We start from the raw sequence: 18,835 nt of genomic DNA on the forward strand, positions 1-18,835 counted from the left end.
CATCTAGCAACGTGAGGGAGCGCAGGGGCACAGGCGGCACTACCGCCCGGCCTGTGCAAGCCCCTGACACTCCTGCGGGAGGGGCCATGGGGGGGCTGTACACGAATGAGCCTTCAGCCACGTCATCCTGTCCCCTCCCCTAATAATGCGGGGATTATTTCTCTTGCCTCTCCTGGCCCCGCGCGGCGGAAGGATACTGTCATCGCGCGCAGTTCTTGCGGAATGATTCATCAGAGCGCGACGATCACCACGCAGGGGGGATGGCAGGGCGGTGACTGCTCCCGGAACTGTTCGTGCGGCGGCAGCCGCGTTCCCCACGAGCCCTTATCTGGCACGGACGCGCCTGCCGGAAGTGGTCGGGGAGGGAGTGGAGACAGTGTGGCTCCTTCCGCTGCTGCCCTAGATCCCTGTTATGCCCATTGACTAGCAGCGGCGGCGGCGGGATGTTCGCGCCGGGGGCGGAAAACTTCCTGCGGCAGGCCAGGTACGGGGGGAGCCGGCTTAACCAGACCCTCGCTCCGCCAGCGACGCGGCCCCGCTTGAGGCGGGGTTCGCTGGTGGCTGGTGAAGAGGCTCAGGGCAGCCGGACGCCTGGGTTCCCTGCCCCGCGTGGGGAGGGGGCAGCCGGACGCCTGCGTTCCCTGGGTCGCGTGCCCCGCGTGGGGAGGGGAGCAGCCGGACGCCTGGGTTCCCTGCCCGGCGTGGGGACGGACGCCTGGGTTCCCCGGGTCGCGTGCCCGGCGTGGGGAGGGGGGCAGCCGGACGCCTGGGTTCCCTGCCCGGCGTGGGGAGGGGGGCAGCCGGACGCCTGGGTTCCCTGCCCGGCGTGGGGAGGGGGGCAGCCGGACGCCTGGGTTCCCTGCCCGGCGTGGGGAGGGGGGCAGCCGGACGCCTGGGTTCCCTGCCCCGCGTGCAGGAGGTTTCCTGTCCCTGTATAGGTCGCTGGTTCTGCTCAGGGCAGTGATCGCTGATGGCAGGCAGGGGAGGGGGGTTGTGTCTCGGTTGGTGCATTGACCAACATCGTTCCTGAGGCTGTGAGTGTTCCCAGCGCTTTGTGCTCCCACCCTGAGGGTTGCTCAGACACTGACATCTGCAAACCCAGCGGGGTGGGGAGTGTTACTCTCCCCACTGCCCAGCCAGGGAGGCTGAGGCAGGGACGTGAAGTGATCTGCCCAAGCTATCGCCGCTACAAGGGGACACTTCAGACAGGAGGCTGTCTCTTGGAGCTGGTCTCCGCTGAGAGGCTTCCCCATTGCTGACAATAGGCAGTGGGAGTGGGTGCAGCTGCAGTGCAACTGGAAACAATTCCAGATTCAGCCTTCTCGGAAGCTCTCCTGAAACCTTGCTCCCAAGGATGCATCTAAAATGCTCTTTCAGAGAGGACTGCTGAGATATCAGCAGGATGATGTGTTCAGAGGAGAGTTGCAGACATCCTTGGGTCTTCCTAGCTTTGGCTTTGTTTTTTCATTCTGGCAAATGAAGGGATGAATGGCTTGTTTGTAGGAGATATTAAAGCTTTTCTGACTTAAATTGCCAGTTTAGCAGTCATAGCTTTGAAGTGGTAGTAGCTGTTTATTTCCTTTCTTTAAAGACACTTGCCATTTGAGAGGAGGCTTACAAATTGGCTTCTTGAACTTGAAAAGCAAATAAAGACCACATAGCACAAAAATAAAGGGGAAATGGTTTTAAAGGAACAAACATTTCAGACAGTTCAAATCACAGAAATAGGTTTGATACCAGTATTTTGGCTTTGAGGTTAACAGAGCAGTGGAATGCGGATTTATGTGGTTTTGTTTCTGTATGTTTTAGACCATGGAATTTTCCTGGTTTAGGGTTTCCTAATTCCTGTGTTGCTGTTCTAGGGAGATCCAGGATGAAGAACTGAGGAAGTTTAGTTCCCGAATCACAAGCCTTCTCCAGAATCACGACTTGGGAAATGATACCATTGACTGTTTGCAGAGACTTTTCCTTATTGTTTCAGCCACAAAATATGTCCGGAAGTGAGTGAGAGGATATGTTAAGCCCAGTTAGGTAGTCCCTGTAACAGGGTACTGTCAAGAATGTGTTTCAGTATTCTGTAGATCAATACTACTACAGATATGCCCTACTTCCTTTTTGGATTGCATTTGCAGGGACCAAAAGTAGTTAGTAGCTTTTTCGTATTTTAATGTATCTACCAATATGTCTCTGTACCCAGGGGTGAGTGCTGTGCTCTTTTAAATCTATTGCTGTCTATTATTATATAATATCTATATTTCTGCACCTTACCCATGAAAAGTAAAACCTGTGAAGATGGAATTTGTGTGTGTGTGTTTTGGTTGTGGTTTTTTTATCTTCTGTTTCTGTAACAGAAAATATTTTCTTAGCATCCTCTTCAGTGTGCTAAGCCCAGCAGCTGTGTGTCTACTACAATATAAAATGTCGAAATTGAAGCTTGTGCTTCTCCAGTACCACAGGAGATGCAAAGCATTCTGTTCTTGACAGATCAGAAATGAAGGCTGGGTGACTGCAAAAAATTCCCTTTATATGAAAACGCTGTACTAGTTGCAGATGTTGAAATCCAGTCCACTCTCTTTCCCCTTGCAAACTAGAGACCCCCTGTCCAGCTCCTCTTAAAGTAAGTGGAAAAAATTCCCTCTGACTTCATTAAGAATTGGATCAGGTCTCGTTAAAGGAGTGAAATTCAGAGATGCTCAGACTGAAGAGGTTGAGTAATATGAGATTACTAAGGGCCAGCCTCAAAGAAGACACTCTATCAAAACTGTCAAATAGGAATATAAGTAAACATTCTTATCCTCTTGTTTTCTTTTAGTGATGCCTGGATGACTGGTTTTTGTTTTTTGTTTAATATATAGATTTCTTTTTTTTTTTTTTTTTTTTTTTTTTTGTAGGTTGGATGGCAAATTTGTAGAGCTGTTGCAGAAAGTACTGTGTTTGCCCAAGTGTCCTGAGCAGATTCAGGCTCTGTGTGCTGCCATCTTGAGAGAGATGTCACCCAGCAATTATCTGATCCTATCCTGCGATGAAATCCAGGAGGCAAAGCTCTTGAGTCTAGTATCCTCCGTCCTCTTGGCTCAGGTAGATGGACTGTGCTATCAGGAATCTTGTCTAGATTCCATCACCCCTTCGCTTAACTCAAGGGGAGTAAAACTTACTTACATGTGTATACGTAAGAACAGAAGGAACTTCATGTAAATTAAGAAGAACAGTGTATGCTTTGTTTGGGATCAAATGGTAAAGTTTTCTGTGTATTCAGGATTTGATGATGAGATATTTAAAAGCAACGTGTGACTATCATGAGTGGATGAGAGCAGTGGGCTCTGTGACTTGGGGAGCGGGAAGGAACTTTTCAGTCCAAGCTCCTGTAATAGAGTTCAAGCTATCGCTGCTCATTGCCTGCAAAGGAAAGGATTAAGAAGTAAATTTATTGTGGTTTCTAACCTCTTTATGGTGCTGGTTTTTCATTATGTGCAGTGGTCTGCTTGGCCTAACTTTAAAGCCTGAGTCAAGCACAGCTGATCCCAGCCCGACATTAGAGTGTTGAGTCATTGTCAGAATTGAACCAACCTGAACCTACACTTCCCCCCAACCTGTGTAAGAGCTGCCACTGCCTCATCCTTGAGACTTGGCTTGATGGTGGCTCCCCGAGCCCCCTATCCATCTCTCCTGCCCCTGGTGGTTAGGGGTGGTTGGTAGCAGGTGCATGCCATGCGCCTGCTGGCCATCCCCAACTTGCTGTGCTCTGTGTGCTGCAACTCCTTGGCCCGCTCATTCTGCAGCATGCACAGAGCGCAGCAAGGTGGTAGTGGCTGGCAGTAACATGGCACGCAGCTGCTGCTAACCCCAAGGGCAGGTAGAGGTGGTCAGAAATGACCCAAGGGTGAGGGGAGGGTTGTTTTCACTTGTTGTCAGGTTCGAGTCGTGTTGCAAGGCTCTAATCTACCTTTACTAGGGAAAGTAACTTATTTATAAAGCAGAAGGCAATTGCATAGTTTCCCCAGAATGCAGTTGCATAGTTAAAACGTAAAAATTCCCAGATCTAAAACCGGCTTCTTATCTATGTATTTACCTTTGAATTAGAAACCGAACCGTAACACATTTTTTTGCTCTATTTTGATGCTGCTGAGGCTTTGATTTGGTAGATTTAGTGCTGCTACTGCAACTCATTGCAGCAGGGGGCACTAATGAGCAATGTCCCAGCTGATGTAATGAAAGCGGGAACTATTCAGCAGAGCCCTTACAAAAAGACCCTCCTATCTTTCGTTCTTGCCTGTCAGTGTCTCCTTTAGATGGGTTTCTTCCTCTAACTGCAAGGAACTGAAGTGGATGTGGGAAGTGAGTCACTCATTCTATTTGCCTACCTGTCATTGCAGCTCTGTCAGTCCTATGTACTTTGCCTGAGATGCAGAGCTTGTAGCCTTACTGTTGCCAGAAAGAGGCAGCTGCTGCAACTTTCTTCCCTGGCTTCTCTGCCTCTTGCTCTTCTGTTTGTTGGGAGAGTAGACTGGCAGATGTAATTTTAGGCATTTCTAACAGGTGAAGAGCAGATCCTCTAAGTGGCAGGTAAACTTGTTTAAAACTGGAAATCTGCCATTGATCATGCTTCTCTCTAGAAAGCAGGCAAGGCTCCTGGAGCTACTTGTCAGCAGCATGACAACATGGTTCCTTCAGTTCCCTGTGTCACAGCTTTGTAACCCAGGAGGGGTGGAGTTTCCTCTTACCATTTTCCTTTACTGTAATGATCCCGAAATCAGAAACCGCCTCTTTAATGTGTTTCTTTGGTTCATTTGTCCATGTGTGGGGAGGCGGGGAGGGTGTATGTATTTGTATGTTAACAGGATTGCTAGCCTTGAGTAGGGTTCCCAAGTGCAGCTCCCTCACCTCTAGAAAGCTGTGTAGCTCAACACCCAATCACTTGCTTTTCCCTGAGTAGGGCACACATCTGATAACTAGTGGACAAGGTGATGCCACAGGTTGGTGTTGATTTACATCCTTCAGATCAAGAGGATGAGGCAGCCAGCTGAGGAGACTGTCAGAGACTCTGAATACTTGCATGGGTTTTAGTTTCTGCTAGCATGATGGCTTTGGAGGAGGAAGAGAACCATCTGCTACCACTAGGTCAGTGTCACGGGGCGACAACTCACTGCTGCAATGCCTCCTGCAACTCAAGTGCCCCATTGGCCTTACCCCAGGCCTGCAGCCTGAGGCTTTCCTAGACTGAAGCTCCCCAGCTCCCTTGGCCTTTCCCCAGCCCTGCTCCATTCTAGGCACTTGATTAAGCTCCTTGCAGTCAGGCCCTTTTCTCTCTGAATGCAGAGAGAGAGAGAGAGACTGTCTATCCTTCTGGGCCACTGCCCTCTTATAAGGGCCAGCTGGGTCCTGATTAAGCCAGCCACAACTGTGGCTGTTTTCCAATCAGCCCAGCCTTTCCCCTGCCACAGCCCTCTTCCCGGGCTGTTGTAAGCCCTTCAGGGCAGGAGGAGGGTAACCACCCGGCTGCAGGCAGCCTCTCAAAAGATTTGGTATCTGCCTGTCATCCCAAAGGAGGGGTTATCTTTGTGGGAGACCCAGGTCCCCTGACAATTCAATCTAATTATGTATCTTAAACCACAGCGAGACTTCCAAACAGAGTGTTTTATTCTCCTTATAAGTACCAGCTAACTAGGCATGTTAGGACATGTTCCATCAATCCGACTCAAAGCCACAAGCCTTGTGTTTAAAAATCATACTGGCAAATTCACCACTAGGGATTATATAGAGTTGTTAGCTCTATTGTTTGCCTCTCCATCCATGCTGGATGAATGTACCATTATATTTGAAGGGTGTCCGCTAGAGCCACTTTTCGCAAATAAATTCAACTTTCAATTGTGGCTGTCCACAAACTTGTTGCTTTAACAGATGTTTTCTCCACTGGGAACTGTGACTTCAGCTTGTAGAAGAGATCTGTGGACTATGGTAAAATAGATGCACTCAGCACCAGAGCAGAGATGCTCTCATCTAAGCCTTTGTAAGGCTGAAATCATTAAAATCTCAGTTGCAAATGATCATCTTGTTTTAATCTTTGCTTCATTTTAAGGGACATAAAAAGGCTGAGGTGTTAGCAGTGGGACAGCGTGTTGTAAAAGTCCTAGAAGGGCGACTGCCTGAGGGTCAGAGTTCACGGCACCTTCTTCCTCTACTCTCCAAGATCATCAGTCTATCGCCAGCAAGCCTAACTGAAGGTAAATGCCAGAGGGTCCTAGAGACCCACAGAGAATGAACAGATCACAATCACACAGCATGATGGTAAAGACGGGTCTTTAAAGGCTTAGATCAAGAGAATGGCTTGGGGCACTTGCAAATTGCCATTATAAATGGCACCTATATCCCAGGGAAAGTGAACCTCTGGTCCATTGAGGATCATCATCTTATTTGTTCAATGTCCTTGAGTGTGCTAGGCACCTCCCAGAACAGAAAGATACTCTCTCTTTAGGCAGAGAGATCCTTGCCATATGTATGTGCCTAGCACTGTGGCCTCTGAGAGTGATTGCGATATAAATATGTACCCTGAGGCTCTTGGGGTGGGGGTGGAAAGACTTGCATGGTTCCCCAGTTTGCGTCTCTCTATTTTGTGAGGTGATGGCATGGTGAGTAGGCTTTGGGAGAGCACTCCAGTCATGGGGGGGCTCGATGGAAAAAGGTGCAGAAATACTCCTATGAAAAGGAGATGATGCATTGTGCTGCGACAAGGTTCAGGAGTTTGCTCCAAGATTTGCGCTCCTTGGACAGAGACTAGGGGAGGCTTGAAGGAGGATGCTGGAATGGAATATTTGCCTTTGCCTAGGATACAGCACCACTTCCCTGGGCTTCTGCTACATTAAATAGGATAAAACTGTATAGGGGATATTCATTTTCATGCTACAGGGCTCAGACTAATCACAACTCCCTGACTTAGGGGGAAAAAACATCCCCCAACAGACAAGTTATTCCATTATTTTACATTACATCACACCTTCTGATACTACCCTTCCAATAGCTGCTGTTGGAGACAGGACTTGGGAATTGATGTACCATTGGGCTGATCTGTATTACAAATCCCAGGTTCCTGTGCTCACTTTCTGACTTCAGTCTGAAGAATTGTGCAGAACATTGATGAAATTAAATAAAGCATTGAACAGGAGTGGTGGATGGGGGAAAAGCCAGGGGGTGGGAATCGTATACAGAGCTGTGAACAGAATACAAAAGGTGCTGGTCTCTGAGCTTGTGTAAAAGTAGAAGAACCGGGGTGTGTGTGTGTGTGTGTGTGTGTGAGAAAATCACCTACAGAGTTTGACTGTGAGGGAATCCCTTTGCTCTGAGAGTTGCAAAGAGCTGGACGAAGAGTTCTGCTGGCAGTCTTGGGCTAGATTTAAGTATACCAATTCGGTTAGTGACTAGTGTGCTGCAGAGGCCCCTTGCTATGATGAATCTAACCCTTACCTGCATTGCTTTCCATCCATAGATCAGACCAATCTGGTCAATAAAAGGATGGTGGACTGGCTGAGATACGCAAGCGTTCAGCAAGGAGTTGCACAGCCCTCTGGAGGCTTCTTCTCTAATCCCAGAGCAAGGCAGGTGAGTGGTGAATTCCAGAGACCCTCACAAAGGACCTGGACCATGTCATGTCACCTCCCCACCCTTAAAGGCTCCTGAGCTCAGGTCATCTTAAGGAAAGGTGATCTAGAAGTGCTGCTGTTCTTAGCCAGCTGGACAGCCAGTGGGTGCAGCTGGCTAAGACCTGTTTAACCTTGAACATCAGAGTTTGGATTTCAAACTCCTAGGCTAATGGGAGTACAGAGACAGAGGAGGAGGAGAGGTGGAAGAGAGCATCTTGCAGATTTTGGTGACCACACAGACACGTGTTGAGAACCATTTATCTTGAAACGGAAGGTTGCTGAAATGTGGCTTTTGAGGGAGATGGGAAATAAAAGGACTTTGAGGGCCCCTCCCATGGGAAAAGACCTGCACCTTCCCATCCTGGGCCTCTGGTTGTTATGGAAGGTCCCATCTTCTCCATACGTGTAAACATACAAACCTGTTCACTGACTCAGTTCTTGTGTTTGGTGAACTCCACTTCCCCTCTCCCCAACAATCTCTGCCTCAGGAAGTCCTGCCACTTCACCCAGTTTATCTTCTAATTCCCAGCCTGGCCCTATCACAGAGGTGGATGGTGCAGTTGCCACAGACTTCTTCACGGTGCTCTCAATTGGTCAATATTACACAGAGGACCAGTGGCTCAATATGCAGGCCTTTTCCATGCTGCGCAAGTGGCTGCTGTGCTATGGGAGCGAGGGGGCAAACAGCCCTAATTCAGGTATTGCTTGGTGTGCTGGGTGTGTGCCTAGAGGCTGTGGTTAGGTGTTGTATTACATCCCGAGTGGGATGTGTTTCCTGATTTAGTCCTGAAAGGGCATCTGGTGGCTTCACCATTTGGTTCAGTATGTTTGGCACTGTCTCTCCAGTTGTTCCTGGAATTGGTCCAACAAAGGGGTGTGGGTTGGAATTGAGGGGCATTGGCAGGGCATGGTGGTCCCTGAACTCAAGAGCTGGGGATGCCAGGGCTTTGACTGTTGTGAAGGAAATGTCGCAGTGAGCCTGCTGAATGACTATGATCTGATATGCCAGAATTAACCATTTATGTAGGCCCTCAGATTTCAGGAAAAATCCCTCCAGGCTTCATGGAAAAAGAATGAAGGCCAGGCGGGAAGATAGCTACTCACTGCTCTGGATTATACCCTGATATGTCACAGAGGGGAAGTGGTATCTGATTCCAATCCAAGGGGAACATTCTGTTGGAGTGTGGGAACATTACGACAGCACGTAAGGGGATGCTATCACCCCTGCCCTGCAATCCAGGGTGTCCTTTACAATGCCATGCTGCTGTAGCCTCCAGCTTGGACTGCTCCCAAACAGCCTCCAGCATGTAAAACACTCCCAGCTGTGTGAGTGTGTCTGTGCTGCAGTCAGCCAGCCACACCTTGGCTGTGACCACCTTTGGTTATGCTGCAGGTTGACCCCAACACACCCCCAGTCCCAGATCTTTACCCACAAATGTATATCCTCTACTGCCCAGCCCTGTCCTGGGCAGTACAAATATGTGAAGTCCATTGTTCCTTTAAGGGAGTGATATGCACATAACTCCATTTGGGGTAACAAGTTATCCTGGCACTTCAGTTTGAACTCACTGGATTAGATAAAACAGTAAAACAAGTTTAACAACTACAAAGAGAGAGATTTTAAGTGAATATAAGTAATGAGGCATAACAGTCAAAAATGCTCCTGTTTAAACTTCCTTTGTTTTTCCTCTCTGCTTGCTGACTCTGTTTGCTGTTTAAATGCAAATTAAGGCAAGCACACGTTCCTTCCTTTGCGTAGGACAAATCTAACTTATGTCTGGGCAGGACTGTGGGGTTCAGAACATGTGCTGAGAACATCAACAGGAGAACCTTATACCTTCACAAACAATGTTGCCACACATATTTTACCAGGACAATACTGATCAGCAAATTATGAGTTTTCAAACGATCCCTTACAAGGCATGCTTTGTACAAAGATTATTACCATAGTGTGTAGGGTGTGAATACAGGTGTGTTTTCCATTGTATCATCTCTTCCCCCATGATGAGCTGGACAGTTTGTAGAGCCTCGTTCATAGGTAAAACTCTCGAACAGTACCATGCAGTGTGTGATCTGTGCTGATCTCTTTTCTGCAGATGACAAATCAGAGGTAGATGGGTCTATCATGTCCATGGTCTCTGCTACCTCCACCTCCAGTCGCCTGCTTCCCCCGAAGGAGCGTCTAAGAGAGAAGGCTTTTGAATACTGCCAGCGGCTTATCGAGCAAAGCAACCGGCGTGAGTTGTGGTCTGAGTATGTAGGACTTTCGTCAGAGCTCCTCAGGGTCATTCTTAACAATCACCTCTTTCAGTCTCCTGGTGGGCCAAGGGCACAGTCTCCCCACTGGTCTGAGACTAGGCCCAAGACTCTATTCAAGCCACCTGCTAGGCCATGGCTCTGGCTTGGAGTCACTAACTGACTCCCTAGTGTCTGGGGAAGCAGAGGAAGGCATCTGAGCTGAGACTCCCTAGAGGGATTAGCTGAGGATGGGAGAAGTTGCTTGCTAGCTCTCAAACATCACCTGGTTCTATTGCCAGACTCTATGTTCTACCTCGTGCTATTGATTTGGGTTTTGGAAACTGTAGACACTGGGGTGGGGGTTCTCTTGACTGTAACTGCTCAGAACTACCTGAGTTAGGAGGGTCCACGGCTCTTCCCCACCATCCTTAATTCTGGGCTGTCTCTTCCATGCCTCCTGTAGAGGGCTGCTGTGTGTTCAAAAAGGATATGCTGTGTTTCGGGGAGGTCCAAGAGGGCTCAGTTCATCACATTGGTTTTGAAGGCTGAAGGGAGACTTCCACTGATCTAATAATGGACTTGCCAGCATTAAACCATTCCCAGTAGAGCCCACGCCAACACCAGCATTGCCCAGTTTAACCATGACAAATACCCAGCGTGGACCAGGGGACTGAGTTTGGTTTGTTTATCTGTCAGGGGCCCTGAAGAAACCAGATGGGGACCTGCAAAAAGCTGTAAGTACCCAAGGAGCAGGGGTGAGGGTTTCGGGGGAGGATTTGTTTGCACAGTTCTGATCTGCTGTACTTCCTCGCGCAGTGTCTCGTCGAGGCTGTCACTATCCTGGATATTATCTGCAGGCAGGACTCCTCCTATGTGTACCGGACTCTCTCCTGCCTGAAGATCTTGCATGGCAGAATCAGTGGGGACCTTGCTTGTGCCAGGGCATTGCTGCCCATTGCTCAGTTCTTCCTGAACCACAGTAAGCTGACCGTGCACATGTGCTCTCCTCTCTGGAGCTGCTCAGACAGGGATTGCTGGGGGTCGAGATGTTGCTTCTGTCACGCCCCCCACCCCCAGCCTCCATAAGCTTTGGGAATCTCTGCGGTACCTGTGCGCTCATTCAGGCCTCTGTTTGAGAGGCAAGATTAGATCAGTAGGCACAGAAATACTCTTCCTCTCAATGGCTTCCTACAACTCTCCAGCTTTGACCATGCTGCCACCTCCTATTGCTTTTGGCCTTGATGTTACAAAAGCCACTGTAAAATCTCCACCCCTGGAAGAGTGGCTGCTGCGTGGGCTGAGCTCCTGAGTGTGCCTTCTTTCCCAGGTGAGACTGCAGCGGTGGATTCAGAGGCAGTTTATGAGCACTTGTTCACCAGGATTCCTGCTCAACTCTTCCACAGCCCAATGCTGGCCTTTGAGTTTATCCAGTTCTGCAGGGACAACATCCAATTCTTCACAGAGAACCTCAGCATCTTCAGACGGAGCTTCCCAAACCTCTTCAAGGTATGGGGGCTGGGGCTGGTTCGAGCACTGCTCTCCACACACGTGTCCTTGGAATGGAAGCCCCTAATGCTCAGGGGGGTGGCTGTACAACAGTGGTGCCCAAACTTTTCCTGTCGCACTCCCCCTTACCAGTAATGGAATCTGTCTCTGCCCCATCTCTGTGGCTGCACAGTTGGCTCAGCAGAGGAGCTGGGGATGGGGGGGGCCAGGACTAGAAGTGGAGCTCACCTGGGGGTGAATAGGGGGTGGAGTGGAGCTGCGGCTGGAGGTGGAGTGGGGCTGGGGCAAGAGCTGAGCTGGGGGTAGAGTGAAGCTGCAGCTGGGGCCAGAGCTGAGCTAGGGGTGGAGTAACTCCTGGGGGAGTTCTGCCTCACTGCGTATGCACAGAATTTGTGGCCCCCGCAGATTTCTTTGCTTCCCTGCAGAAAAATTACTTCTACCAGAGAAACAAAGGGAAACTGCAAGAGCGGTCATGCACCCCTCCCCAGCAGTGTAGGCAGGTTGGTTTGGGTGCTCAGAGTAGCTGGTAGAGATGTAAATCGCCACTGGGGCGGGGCAGTCATGCCTGAGAGAGAGACTGTGTCCCTCTCACTCGCTATTGTGGCATGCTCGGCACAGAGGGGCAGGGCTTTGGGATGTTTCTGAGGAGGTAAGTGGGGCAGACTCTGTCCCTCAGGCAGAGCAGCATGTAGCAGCCTGCCTGCTTAGTGAATTGTTCCCATTGTTCTTAGTGAATTCCCCCAAGATTATAAAACAGGTGTAAAAATTTTAAGGCTCTTTTACATTGCCAGAGTGGTGTAAAGGAGCCTTATTATAAAGGACAGTCTGGCCTTATAAGTGCTTATGGTGCTTGAGTGATTAGATCTGGTCTAAATTTTTGGACTGAAAAAATTTCCTATCAAAATGTGCTCCATGAACTGTTTGCTACTGACCTTTCTGGAGCTGGTCAGTAGCCAATATAAATTGTGAGTTTGAGTCGCCAGCCCTCACTTGCTGTTCAGTTGCCTCTGATGTAACACTGAGCATATGGCTGCATATATTTATTGACTCATAACTAGAAGTGAAGTCAATACTAGCTACATTACTATTAGACAAAGGGCGTTCGGGGATTTCCTCCAGTGCTCTCCACCCCCATTCTCCATCTATTGTACTATAGTTTAAATAAATTACCAAAATAATTGAAACTAGCGTGATTATATTGCGTTATTTTAACAAATAAGATATGCAGAATTTTAAAATATTTGTGTGCAGAATTTTTAATTTTTTGGCGCAGAACTTCCCCAGGAGTATGGAGTGGAGCTGCAGCTGGGGCGGAGCAGGGGTTGGAGTGGAGCTGCAGCTGGGTGATGGACACACACCCATGGGGGCTGGCCATCCCCAACATTTCTCCACATGCCCCACAGTTTGGGGCCCATTGCCATGCATGTATGACAGACAGTGGAAGGACTCACCAGCAGTTTAAAAGCATGTATGTGGTGGGGGATTAGTTCTGGAATGTTTATGTGGTTATTTAGGGCCTGAAAGGCTGTGAGTAGCATCTCTGATCCGAAGGTGTCCGAGTGCGTAACGCAGCAGTTGGGGGTGGGCAAGGGAGTAAGGGCTTGGCAACCAAACTAGCAGAAGGAGTGTCAATGGGCTCTGTCCCAGGGGAACGACTGTGTTGTGGGATGGAGCAGCTCCTCGTTTTTCCACAGCACCCTTTAATTCCTTCATTGGAGTCTGATAACACCCAGGACAGCCGGGCCTGGTTGGGGCAGGGGTTAATTCTCTTGCATTAAGACTTAGGGACTCAAAATTGCTAGTTCTGAGATCAGCCCCAGTGCAGGTGGCCTCTGGGATCTCCTGTGTCATCCTTGCAACCCCCCTTTTTGGAGCCTGTGGGGTCAATCCAGCTCTGTGCTGGGCCAGCCTGAGCGCCTTTCAAAGCAAATGCTCCGTGCGGTGAAACTTGCTGTGTTGGTTTGTGAGAGACTTGGATCATTCGCTTCTAAATGTTTCGCTCTGGCTGTGGGGTCTCAGAGCTGACCTGCCCCAGCACTCCACAGGTCTGTGCATTTTGTTCCTCTCCCTTTACCCCATAACTTCTGCTGTGATATGCTTTGCCTTCTCTGAGGTGGGAGAATCCATCCTGGTTTGGGGGGGAAGAGAAGCAACCTTACTGCTAGCTGCTTGTGAAAGTCTCTGCCTGTTTTTTCCCTGCAGCTCCTAGCATGGAATAGCCCAGCCTTGATCTCTGAGTTCATGGATCTTCTGCCAGCTCTGCTTGGTGCAGACACAGCCATCGAGATCTTTCACTTGCTGCTTGACCTGCCATGTTTGGCGGCTGCTCTGGACATCCAGCTGAGGTGACATCACCTTCCCCTCCTCACTCTTTAGGAGGGAGTTGACACTGGGCAGTGGCCTGACCCACTCTTTGAGCCAGAACTAATTGCTTGAAATGGCTGCCCCAAAGAACACCCACGACCGCATCAGTTCAGAGCAGCAGCTACCGTAGCTGGATTTATATGAGGCTGCGAAAGCACCTGACCAATAGCGTTTGTAGTTCTGCTGCACGTGCAAAGATAGGGACAGTCAGGTCTCATGCTTCTGAGCAGTAGGCTGACTGTTGTCAGGGGTCAGGAAGGAATTTCCCTTCCTTCCCCCATGTCCACCTCTGAGCAGTTGGTAGGTGTCCATCCCTCTGGAGCACGTGGTATTGGCCACTGGCAGAGAGAGGATGCCAGACCTGGTGGTCTCGGTTAGCCAGGCTTACATTTAGACTTGGAAGGATTTGATTTTTATTGGTAAATGTTGATTTCATCATAGACACAAACCGATGAAAAAAGTATTTCCATTGATGATGATCAAAGTTTACAGATAGGCAAGGTCAGAAAAATGCCCCTTGATTAGAGTTTGATTGAGGGATATTTACTGTGTATATTTTGTGTTTTGATGGTTATAATGCTTTAACATTTTGAGCCTCCAACATGTCATTAAGTAGTTATTATCTCTCCACCACCACCCCCTATAATTTCCTGCAACTGTGAAAATTTGAATGGATAAAAATTTACAAAAAAAAAAAGAGCTTAAAACTAAATATTGATATTATCCATCTCAATGATAAGAAAATAAAAATTCTGCCAGGCCCACTTATGTCCTGCCCTGTTGCCCTTGTTAGCTTCTTGGGCAGACATGAAGTTCAGATTCTCTCCTGGGGGGGTCATGTGAGAATGGAAGGGAACACGAACATGACTGGCTCGCTCCCCCATACATGCCCTGGGGATCCTTGGAGTGTAGAAGCACTTCTGGGGAGGCTTAGAACGGAGACTCACACTGGAGCTGTGTGCTGGCAGAGGGGACTTTGCTCATCATGGAGCACAGAGGACATTACACCGTCCTCTGCCAGGGCATGCTGCTGAGTCAGCTGGAGAGAGCGCTGGGAGAGTAACATCATGCCTAGCTGCTGAGGAATAGTGCAGTCTGCCTGAGATCCCCGTCTGTTACACAGCGTTTCTTATACACAGCTTTCTGCCTTTTAACCCTGTTGCTGTTCTTGTTCTGAAGGCCATTTTGCTGTTGGGAACTATTTGAATGAAACTTGGGACTTTTCTAGGGGGTTGATCAGCTGTTGGGGCCCTTCCGCCCTAACATTCCTCTAACTGCGACCTAGCCAATTTGCCGCTGTGTTCCCATTCCTTCAGTTTATGTTGTGTGTGTCCCTCACTAGATCTGCCTCTGCTCCCATCTCGGAGAGAGCCACCTGGGATCCTGCTGCCAAGCCAGCCAGCTGCCTGGAGGCCTTCCGCCACCCACTCTACAGAAGCACCTTTCAGTATCTCCTGCGCATTGAGACTGCCCCCAGAGACTCCCCTGAGCGGTACGAGGTCAGCCAGCTGCAGCCAGCGTCCATTTCAGCTGCATAGGGCTGCTATGACTCCCCGTCTCACAGCTGCCTCAGGGCTGTGGGTTCCAGGAGGCGGAAGCAGCACTGCAGTCAGGGTTCTGTGCAGAGGAAGAGCTGGGGTTGCTGTGCATGGCTGGTGTGTACGATCACAGACTGGCTCCTGTGTACAGGCACAGCTGGAATGTGGCACACGTCTCCCTCTCCTCTTCAGTTTTACAAGGTGTTCAAAAGCTGAAGGACGTAGTGAGTAAGAGGATGGGGCTGGGAAGCTGGGATTCTTCAAGGAAGCAGCTTTCATGGTGATATTGGGGTCTGTTGTCAACAGGTTGGCTCCTCTTCGCCAGCTGCTGGGGTCCATGGCCAGCTGTCCCCGGGTCGTGCAGTGTGCAGACACCATCCCTGTCTTACTGAAGCTCTACTTCAGTGTGGTGGCAGAGGTAGGGCTCCCTGCAGGCAGCTAACTGGGGAGTTCACGTCCTGTGTGTTGCTGTCTCTCATGTTCCCTTTGTCATGGGAAGAATATCCATGGGAACCAAAGGGTTAAACTCCCTCTGGCTTGGGTTCTGGCTCACTCCAGGAAGGTGCCCTCTTCCCTTTGCTCTGGCCCTTAATGGGGGGTGAAAATACCCAGGACCCTGAATTTCCCAGAGTGGGTGTAGGAAATGGTAAAGGGAATTCCTGGGATTGGGGGGACTGAACCTCTAGGAACAGGCTGTGGCTAGGCAGGCTGCTTTTGTGGAAAAGGGCCTTTACTGCAGTAGCTCAGCGTTGTTTGAAATCCTTGCCAGGCTGCTTCCAGCAGCAGCTGCTGACTGGTGAGGCCTCTTGCTAGTGGCAGCAGCAGGACAAGTGCAAGGCTCTTGCCCAACACCGTGTGTCACTCGGATCAGGCTCCAGGCATCCCCTCTGGAGTGGCTGGGGGCTGTGGTGGTGCTGAAGGAAATGCTTCTCCATCTCCAGTTTGCAGACGGCCCCCTGATAAACCAGCTGGTGTTGGTGCTGCTGGAGAGGAGTGAGCAGCTCTACGAGATCCCGGCGTTTAAGGTCGATGTCCATAGGTGAGTATAGGCACCTCTGAGAAGGGGAGAGAGTGGGTAGAATTGCCAGGAGGAGGGTTACACAGCACAGAGCCCTCAGCCCTGGTCTGGCTTTCCAAGGGTAGCTGGGGACCAGCCTTGGCACGATCCCTGCGTGGGCTCAGAGGGCACAGTGACATGGTGCCCTGTGGGTGGCACGCTTGGAGTGAAATCAACAACTCCCTCTCTTTGGTCACGAAAACCATGTGGGTCACAGGCACTTGGACACCAGAGTCTTGTGGATGAACCCTCTGGACAAACAGCTGCAGGGAGCTCCCATCCCTGATGACAGTGACTGGAGCCACCGGCCACTGCAGTCAAGGCTTTGGTGTCATGCACAGCCTGATCACAGCACATCTGCAGCCACTGTCCCGCACGGAGGCACTTGTTTGCCATTCACACATGTACACTCACCGGTAGTCACTGTGCAGACTCCTGTCGGGGGGCAGGTTCCTCCCTTACTAGTGGGCCACTGGGGTTACCTAATCTGGTGAGCAGCCTGCTCTGATCCCTGTGGGTGCCAGGCAGTTGGTTGAGCCCAAACTCTGGGTTTGGAACTTGTGCTAGGGAGGGATTAAGTGTAACTCTGTCCCTCTGTCTGTGTTGCTGGGCAGGTCACTAACCTGAGGTCTGCCTACTGCAGTAGGGCGTGATCCTGCTCGAGGCCCTTGGCGCTGCCATAACAGAAATACTGAATCTCATTGCTTCTCCTCCTCTGTCGAGCACTTTCAGATCTGTGGGTGACAAGTGGTCTGGAGGTGGTGTCTGTGTTCCCGAGCTATCGCTCTCTCCCTTCTTCCTGGCAGAGTGCTGAGCTCCCAGCTGGTGCTTCTGTGTAAGCTGCACCCCTCCCTGGTAGTGGAACTGTCCAAGGAGCTTCTGGAGTTTTCAGGAACTGTCAGCAACATCTGGAACAAAGAGGATATCTTCACCTGTGTGGTAAGGAGCCTGCCAGCCTCTGATCCAGAGGATCTCCTACCTGTAGCCCCCTCTGCAGGCTACTGGGGGACTTTCTTCGCAAACTTCCTCCTTGTCCTCTCTACCTCTGGTGCAAACTAATCTCATCTGTCACGTCCTTAGACTGTTCTCCCTGGTGGCTGTATACCTCTCTGCCTGTCTTGCTGCAGGTCTGGGCTATTGGAGAGTACATGTCTGTCTCATATGACAAAAGGTGCACCGTGGAGCAGATCAACAAGTTCTTCGAAGCCCTGGAGGCCATGCTGTTTGAAATCACGCAACTGCGGCCCTCGGCCAGCATCCCCAAGTATTCGCCACGTGTCATCACGGTTCTCATGACAACGCTGACCAAACTGGCATCTCGCAGCCAAGATCTGATCCCCAGGTGTGAAACAGGGCAGCAGGTCAAGGTTAAGTGTGCAGTTCAGCCAGGTTACCAATAAATGTTTGTTGCTGTGTTCCTGTTGGCTTAATGAAAAACTCAGGAGTTGAAACAAAGCAAACTGTGAAAGCAACAGAAAAGTGTGATTGGGGGAGCCCAAATTACAGCTAGGCAGCCAGCTTGTGCATGTGTCTGGGTAGTGGTTAGCGAGACTAGTGTACTGTAGGCAGTGTGTAATCCCATCCACTCCCAGTAGGAGGCACCGAAGGGAGTGAGGTGGCACTGTTACTCTTGAGGAAGCCCTCAGCTGTTCCCATCCAAGCTTTACCCAGCAGGTGTGGTGATGGAGGGGTTGTGTTCCAGCCAGAAGGGTGCTTTCACCTGTAGGCTTTATCTAGGGAGTGATGTAAGAGTGGTGGTTTTGAGGCAGGAGCTCTGTGAATCTAGAGCTGTTCTCATGAAGCTCCTGCTCGTTCAAGGCTGTGTCCTTCCCTCCTGCAGGATGTCCCTGTTCCTGTCCAAGATGAGAGCGTTTGTTCAGAGCCCTGCCATGGCCTCGGTGTACAGTGAGGAAGACAATGAGGAGATCCTGACCCGGGCTGCTGAGCTGATGAACCTGTTGAAAATGCCCAGTGTGGCTCAGTTTGTACTGACGCCATCAGCAGAGGTTGCCAGCCCACGGTTTCACCGAGACACTAACGTGTCCCTGCCTCTCGCCATGAAGACGGCCAGCCGGCTTTTAGAAAGGGGGACTGGCTTTGTGCCAGGGTGAGGTGTTGGCATTTCTGAGTGTACACTGACTGACGAGACCTGGCTGGCTCTGTGCTGTATTTTGACTAACCTGCTGCTGCTGACTCTGCTTAATGAAATATGGGGAAGGTGGAGGGATGAGGCTCTGCTCCAAGCTGCACTTTCCTGGAAATGGGCAATAAATGACGGAAGAGAGGAATAACCAGAGCCGACAGTTTCTGTCTTCAAGCCTGACCCTATGGTTTGTGGGTGGCTGTTCTGCCCTCAGCCCCTGCAGCAGGAAATGTTTCCACTGACTCCTCTCAATGTTTCTGCAGTGGGACTTGGGTCCTGGCCCATCCGGTGAGACCAGTGACATTACCCCCATGAGACAGGAGCGGCTCACTCACTCAGCATGCACCCCCGACAG

The 18,835-nt window shown here is 50.2% G+C and overlaps 1 protein-coding gene across 2 annotated transcripts; it reads left to right on the plus strand.

Annotated features, from left to right (window-relative positions):
* The first annotated feature begins 339 nt into the window (after nt 1–339).
* AP5Z1 (adaptor related protein complex 5 subunit zeta 1) lies at nt 340–18,633 on the plus strand. Of its 2 annotated transcripts, XM_030577019.1 has the most exons (17): nt 340–484; nt 1,863–2,000; nt 2,892–3,078; nt 6,077–6,221; nt 7,481–7,593; nt 8,164–8,332; nt 9,731–9,871; nt 10,569–10,606; nt 10,689–10,851; nt 11,200–11,378; nt 13,581–13,723; nt 15,085–15,234; nt 15,587–15,698; nt 16,222–16,319; nt 17,144–17,276; nt 17,465–17,679; nt 18,178–18,633. In XM_030577019.1, the coding sequence occupies exons 1-17, from the start codon at nt 444–446 to the stop codon at nt 18,446–18,448; spliced, it is 2,436 nt and encodes an 811-aa protein (XP_030432879.1). In that variant the 5' UTR covers nt 340–443; the 3' UTR covers nt 18,449–18,633. The 2 variants fall into 2 exon arrangements, with proteins under 2 accessions (XP_030432879.1, XP_030432878.1); XM_030577018.1 differs by lacking the exon at nt 340–484 and having other exon boundaries at nt 1,912–2,026.
* Nucleotides 18,634–18,835: the final 202 nt, after the last annotated feature.

Source organism: Gopherus evgoodei, chromosome 10, assembly GCF_007399415.2.
Source record: "Gopherus evgoodei ecotype Sinaloan lineage chromosome 10, rGopEvg1_v1.p, whole genome shotgun sequence".
In the NCBI taxonomy this organism is placed as follows: Eukaryota; Metazoa; Chordata; order Testudines; family Testudinidae; genus Gopherus; species Gopherus evgoodei.